Raw genomic sequence first — 7986 nt, forward strand, 5'->3', positions numbered from 1 at the left:
ACGTACGGACGTACGATGGACTACCTTACACTATTTTATGATCTTCATGTAACTTAAATCGTTTATAAATCGAGAAAAATAATCGTACAATAATAATGACACCTTTGTGATAGATACTACTGATTATACATAATTTATAGCACACTTCACAAACTTGTTAAAATAGTGCGTAAACTTAAGATAAAATGTAAATTTTACTATTTTAAATAAAAAAACCGGCCTTGTGCGAGTCGAACTCGCGTTCCAAGGGTTCCGTACATTACACAATTTAAGCAATGTATTCTTTTATGTGAAACATGAGTGAAATATCTTTAAAAAACCCGTAGGGGTCGGATCAAAAACTAAGTAATTATCTCCGACTCACGCTTGACTGCATATTTCTAATAAGTTTTCCTGTGAAGAACTATTTTTTTGTATTTTTTTCAAAATTTTAGACCCAGTAGTTTCGGAGATAAATGGGGGAATGATCATTTTTTGGCTATTTTCTTGAATAACTTCTAAACAGTTTATCCTAAAATTATATTTGACATTCCCATAATGAGCTCTTTCATTTGATATGTAACACGATATAACGATATAGTTTGAAAAACTTTATTTTTGAATTTTCCCCTTCCCCCCCCCCAAAAGTGGCCCCCATGGTTAACATTTATTTGTTTACGTTACATGTCCGTCTTTTGGACACAAACTTGCATATGTATACCAAATTTCAACTTAATTTGTCCAGTAGTTTCGGAGAAAATAGGCTGTGACAGACGGACAGACAGACAGACAGACGCACGTGTGATCCTATAAGGGTTCCTTTCTTTTGAGGTACGGGTTTTTTCCTTTTGAGGTACGGAACCCTAAAAACGATGATTTCCTAAATTATTGGTTTTTAGGGTTCCGTACCCAAAGGGTAAAAACGGGACCCTATTACTAAGACTCCGCTGTCCGTCTGTATGTCACCAGCGGGCGCAGCATGGTTCCATTTTAATTGCCTGTCACTATGCGCGTCACTTTCGCACTTACAGACTTGTTAGAACGTGACAGGTATAGCGACAACGACAAAAATGCCACCGTGGTACCGCCGCTGGCTGTATCTCATGAACCGTGATAGCTAGATAGTTGAAATTTTCACAGATGATGTATTTCTGTTGCCGCTATAACAACAAATACTAAAAAGTACGAACCCTCGGTGGGCGAGTCCGACTCGCACTTGTTCGGTGTTATTTCTATCCTAGCTTAATAATTTAAATATCTCCAACCACAAATTATGTTAAAGATAGCAAAATATTGAAGAATAATCCACACAAAGTTTTTTTTTCGAATTACATGCTAGTCTCGGCGACTTGCTGTAATCAAAGTCTGTTTTTTACAATCTGACCTCCTCGCGGTCCACTCCGGGCAACGGCTTCTCAGTAGACGGCTAAAAGACTCCGACTGTTCCTGGCTAGCTGAACTCGCTCCCTCTGAACCTCCCAGCTTTTTTGTATGCATCAATTTTGGTTGCCTCACAATGTGCTCAAATAGTCGTTTTAAGGGCTCTCTGACGAAAAGTTTAGGACCTTGTCCTAATACTATTAAGTACACCAAAGACAAGCACTGAAAGCTACTCACATCGAACGCTGACATTAATGCTAGATAGCGGGAGTACTACTCACAACTTTTAAATGAGTCTTTCCTATTTCAGCGCCTAACACACATAGAGACTGTCAAAGGACCTATACAAGAGATCAACACCGATGAAGTAAAGTGGGCAATAAGAAAAATGGCAAACAATAAATCGACTGGGCCAGACGAAATTCCCGCAGAACTGTGGAAATGCTTAGGTGAAGACAGGTTTCATGCGAAACTTTTTAACAAAATCCTTCAAGATGAAATACCCAACGAATGGAGAAAAAGCTAGTTAGTCCCATTTTTTAAGAATAAGTATGACATTAAGCTATGCGAGAACTACCGTGCAATAAAACTCAAATCGCATACATTTAAGATATGGGAAAGAGACGTCAATAACAGACTGTTACCCAACCTTACCACTGTTAGACCCTTACCACTGTAACCCAAAACCAATGCGGGTTTGTAGCAGGAAGGTCAACGACTGACGCACTACATAGTCTAAGGATCCTTATTTAAAAACATAAAGAGATGAAGAAGGACCTTTATCTTTCCTTTATAGACCTTGAAAAGGCATTTGACAGAGTCCCGCGACAGCTAATTAAATCTGGCAGTCACTCCGCGCGCAATTGGTACCTGAACTGTACATCCAAGTTATCACTGCAATGTACACCGACGTCCATACAAAAGTGAGGAATCCAGCGGGAGTAAGCGACGACTTTCAAGTAGGAGTCTGTACACCAAGGATCGGCTTTGAGCCCACTGTTAGCCCACATAGTAATTGATCACCTAACGGCAAATCTACAGAAGACGCCACCTTGGGACCTATCCTTGGCACCTTAGCGCCTTTAAGGGGCAGACAAATGGACGGACGGATGGACAACAAAGTGATTCTATAACGGTAACATTTTTTTCCTTTTGAGGTACGGAACCCTAAAAATACATTTACTTAATAAAAAAAACGATAACCTTGAGTAGAGTCATTGCTAAAAATTAATCAGATATAAAAAGGCTGGAGGACGCAAGGACTTTAATCTTCTTATGCTGCTGAAGGTGAGACGAGGTTTTATGTTTTATAATAATCATAAGCATTAATGGAATTCATTAAACATAATCAGTTTTGTGGACGAAGGAGCTGTCAAAATTAACTTTAAATTATTAATCTCTATAATTATGATTTTTGATACATCAGTGAATATCACGAAATTGTATATCTATTTTGAATTGCTACGTTAGTCATAAAATTAATCTATCTTTTTTGGCGGGACTTATTAATTTGGCGCACAATGGGGTAACTTTGCACCCTTAAGTAAACTATTGGTAGGAGCAAAAATACCCCAAACAATGGGTATCTTGTGCTCCTTATTCATAGCTTCATTTTATATAAAACAACATTTCATAAAGTTGATTTACCGATAAAATATGTTACATAAGATGTTCTTCTTAATATTCAATTCGTCTAAATATTAAATAATGAACAGTTTAAAAAGTTATTCAAAATTTCCTTAAAGTGGAGCAAATATTGGAGTAAAGTAGCACTATTTTACCTTAATAGGTACTACTACTTAACTATGCTGCAATATTACTTATTTGACCCGATGCAGCATTGTGACCAAAGTAGGTACTTATATAATTGCTCTTGGGTCTTATCGTTTGGGCGTAGCATAGAGTAACTTATACTAGAGCGGTACTGTCATAGTAAATTTTGTAACCCCAGTAAATTCACTGCCATCTGTCGACACACTTTAAAACTAAAAATGAAGATTTATAAAAATACGATAAAATGTATTTAAATATGGATAAATGATTTTTTTTATTTGCATTAATTATTTTTATGATTTTGACCCATGTTCTTTCACTGATATGCGTTAAAATTGTTAAATAACAAACGAAACCGTCAACGCCATCTATACGACAGTTGGCCAAAGCTAGTAGCGCCCTCTGAACGAGAATCAAATTTTCTTGATTTTCGATGCACGTTTTTTCCCTAGACTGTATCCATCTATTACGGAGTTATATCTATCTTTGGGTGTAGTAAGTAATTCTGGGATTTCTTGTTCAAGTTAATTTATGTCCATCTTAGACTCGTGAACAAGAGCCGACCATCAAATCATCATCATATCCAAAGACAAAGTTCCTTCCCTGAGTTCTTCATAATATCCGTCCGGTTCTCAGCGATCTTGACCAAATTGATCAACTTAAATGGGAGATGGATGGGAGCATTAAAAACTATGTATTTAGGAAATTTCAAATATTTTTTCCTACAGCTTTACAGAATGAAACTCTTGATCGCTCTTGCTACCCTGGTGGTGCTGGCCGCGGGCCACACCTACTCATCGATTAACGACCATGTCATCGATGCGCTGATCAGCAAACCGGAGTCGCTGAAGGCCTTCTTCAACTGCCTCGTGGACAATGGCCCGTGTGACAAGACCCAGGCATTCGCTAAGGGTAAGGGATTATACAAGGTGTAATAAAAATAGTGGGCATCCTTTTAAGGGCATATTTGATAAATTTTTCTATTTCTATGGGGCAGGTCGTCCAACTCGGCCAACCCTCATACAAAGGACAAAATTTTTGTCGCAGATTTTTTTTTTCTTCTTCTATGTTTTTCAAATCAGAACACGATCCCCACTATATATTTGTTACACCTTGTAGTTAGTAAGGCCCAAAACATTTTAGGTCTAAAAGGTCATGAGCAATCTCTGCAATAATTTTAGTCTTTCTAAAGGTGCATCCAAATCGGGTAAATGCGCCCCTTTTGCGTAAGGATCGCTATCTTCTCTGGGCGCATACGTATACGTACGGTAATCTGTCTATCACTTCCATATTAGTGCGACAGAGACAGTTGCGTTTCGTTCGCTATGGCGCGTAAACGATTGGCATCTTGGTTAGGCTACGCATCCTGATACGTTACGTTACATTGTAGCAATGTGCAGCGCTCTGTATGCTGCGGTAGTGCTGTGACGCGCAAGCGCAGTATTAGTCAGAACTGGAGGCGGATTCTGATTTAAGATTTTGTTACGTTTTTTTTCTTGTTTCGATACGACCTCTCTCTCTCTCTTTTTAGCTATCCATCCCACATGGTGGTGGGGTCAGCTTTCCTGCTTAACCTTCTCCACTGCGCCCTGTCCACGACATGGTCCTCGGATAACTTGCACTTACTCATGTCCTTTAGCACTACATCCTTCCATCTTATTCTGGGTCTACCCCTGGATCTTCGACCTGGGATGGAAAGTTGTAGTGCCAAATTTCCTACGTAGTCAGAGGCCTTCTTTTTATGTGACCGTACCATCGCAGCCTGCTCTCCTGCATTTTATCTTATTAATTAATTTTATCTTTATTTTTTTCTTTTTTTCTTTTTCTTAACATTTATTGCACAGAAAGAAGTAAAAAGTACAAAATGTCCACTTAATGCCTTAAGGCATTCTCTATGAGTCAACCACTCGGCCAAACAGAACCGGATCCGGATTGCTATAAGGATATTAAAATAAGAAAAAAGGGTATTTTTTTCAAATGAAGGTACCTATTCCCAAATCAATAATTTAAAGTTAATAATAATTAAGCTTTTAACAATGAAATAAACAGGAGAACTAGATAACGTGAATGCAGTGAGAAAAAAAAGTTAAATACAGGTTTAAAGACTTTAAAGGGCATCAAGGGTTCTGCTGTATTTTGAGTCCACCAAAAAATTATTTCTGTTTTTTTCTCTAGTAGTACTTATAAGAAAAAATAGAAAAATAAGTTCACATTGACAGCATTGTATGAGTAAGTGTGTAACACACCTAAAGGGTTCGAAAAGCGGTCATAACATTATCGCTATAACAGTAACAAGCGTCGATATCATCAGGACTGTAGGCTAGTTATCTACCGTCATGGCATAAAACAATAATGAAATTGAATTGTATATTATAATTTACATCTATACTGTATCATGGTTGCAATAAAGAATTATGAATTATGAATTATTATGAAATTGTTTTTTTTTAGCTTTCATGCCCGAAGCTATACAGCAAGCGTGTGATAAATGCTCGGCTGTACAGAAGGTGATCCTGAAGAAATTCCTCGCTGTTCTGAAGGAACACTTCCCTGCCGATTACGAAGTCTACAAGCAGAAGTTCGACCCAGAAAACAAGTATTTTGGACCGTTGTATGAGGCTTTTGCATAAATGCTGGGCTCCTGGCACTCGCTATGTCCCAATAATGTTACAGGCGTAACAAACGAATATGATTTTTAATGATCATGTGTAATAAAACCGTGTTTAAAATTCAATAAGTAATCATCATCTGTCATAACCCTTCTTATTTTAACGTTTTTCCTGGTTGCATCCCACCGCACCTGTCACGGTCTGCCCGGTAAACCATGAAAGAAAGACTGACGACTGCTTGTAGTACCTAATTAATAACTATGTAGATCATACCTTACTTAAATTATACATACTACATATAAGGACCGACTAAACACAAACGTCGATGTGTCCGGATATGTGTTCAAAACGCAAGAGTTTAAAGTATTGTATACCGGACATTTCTAATTAGTAAAACATATTACTCCATTAATGACTTTTCTATTTGTCACTACCCCCAAGTATTACTATTAAACTAATCTTATGCTAAACACCTCTTAAGAATGTACCCCTAAAATTCGGCCATGTGATCGTCTAGATAGTAGTTAGAACCCCTCGAAGTGTACCGCGGAACCCTAGATTATTTAATGAGTATCGACCAAATTTTGGACTGGTATTATTCTATTATTACCTATATTTTAAGGAATAAATATTTATGGCACTGAAGATATATATTTTATTATGATACTAAGGAACAATTCAAAGAATATTTTAATAGTTACAGTAGTAAAAATAATAGATTGTGCCGCAAGGGAGAAAAATGACATATTTACGGTGAGAGCACACATCGAATCCTGAACGGAGCGAATGATTCCATAATTGAATGCTGAGCGTAGCGAAGAATTCTAAAATAGTATTCCGAGCGTAGTGATGAAATTAATATTACAATTTTGTTAAATCTATTCGTGTAATGTAAACGCTGTTAAAGGCTTACTACATATGACGTTATTTAGGTAATTGCAGTATATATGGTTAGTATGAGGTTAAAATTGTTGTTAGTAAAATGAGTTTAAAAATGTTTTTGGTGAAGTCCCGCCACACCTATTAAGCCTTCGGGTTAACATACGAAGCAGCACTCCCGGGATAAGCCCATTTACTCCCTAACATTTTAGGAAAAGTTATAATTATACTATCACCTTCTAAACGATGTGTGAGTTCACACGTACTGCTTTGCATGCTCGATGCGGATCTGAAGACCTTATCCCGATCCAAAATATCATTCGGGTCGCCTATCCTAACATTGTAGCCAGACGGGCTAAGACCAACGCTTCGCAACCTAAGCATTCCTAGATGATCTGATGAAAGAAGCGCCAAGTATCATCAGTCAATCAAAATTACTTCTTTTTTATGTTCAAAAGCTAGGGATACTAATCCCTTTTCCCAAATCCCAGAACTGAAAGTATAGACTAAATTTCTACTCTTTTAGATGTATAAACGAAGTACTAATGTTATTTGCTATATTTTATGAGACTGAAATATTAAGTTGAGCATTATTCCACTCAAATTCCCATTGGACTGCTCTTGCCTGCCAAGGAGTCCCTAAAACAAACCATTCTTCTATCCCAGAACGGTCTGTATGCCTAAACCCAGCTTGATATTTTAAGAATTTATTTGGAATACCTTAGAAACCTGATTGCAAAACTCAGTACCTCGTCTTTACTCCAAAAACCAGAAATTTAATAGATAAAAAATAAAGATTTCATAGGAATTTTATTTACTTTCCCCAGATAGATTAAAAGTTTGAAAGATTTAGGCAAAAGAATCCTTTACCTTTTAAATACAGATATTTTAGGTTAATGAAGCCATATTTTTAAGTCTTTAATAAAATATTAGATTCACTCACTTCACTTCTATCTTTATCTTTTAGAACGTAGTGATTATATGCTCTTTGTATGCTTGTTTGTCAATTCTGTCATTGTCATTGAATTTAATGTCATGTAGCCACCACTGGCGCTAGTTATGCACGCTTAATGTCGCGCCACGATATGGTCCGACCGGACCGGCACATGTTCGGTCGGTTGATCCGTGTAAGTCTACTTAATGTTATGTACTTATAATTGTTATATAATTGTTATTGTTTATTTTTTTTTTACGAATGTACCTAAATATTATTATTTATTTTAGAATAATTATACAATATAAAAATTACATGTAATATTATAAATATTGTGAATAAATATGATATGATATGATATGATATATGTGCCATTTTCAATCAAAAGGGTACTTAATGTCGGTTGCCAATAAGGCGCTATTTAGCCTCAAT

General features: G+C 36.8%; 1 protein-coding gene across 1 annotated transcript; it reads left to right on the forward strand.

Annotated features, from left to right (window-relative positions):
* The first annotated feature begins 3869 nt into the window (after positions 1–3869).
* LOC134749584 (ejaculatory bulb-specific protein 3-like) lies at positions 3870–5762 on the forward strand. Its single transcript, XM_063684585.1, has 2 exons — positions 3870–4044; positions 5584–5762. The coding sequence occupies exons 1-2, from the start codon at positions 3870–3872 to the stop codon at positions 5760–5762; spliced, it is 354 nt and encodes a 117-aa protein (XP_063540655.1).
* Positions 5763–7986: the final 2224 nt, after the last annotated feature.

This window comes from Cydia strobilella, chromosome 18, assembly GCF_947568885.1.
Source record: "Cydia strobilella chromosome 18, ilCydStro3.1, whole genome shotgun sequence".
Taxonomy (NCBI): Eukaryota; Metazoa; Arthropoda; class Insecta; order Lepidoptera; family Tortricidae; genus Cydia; species Cydia strobilella.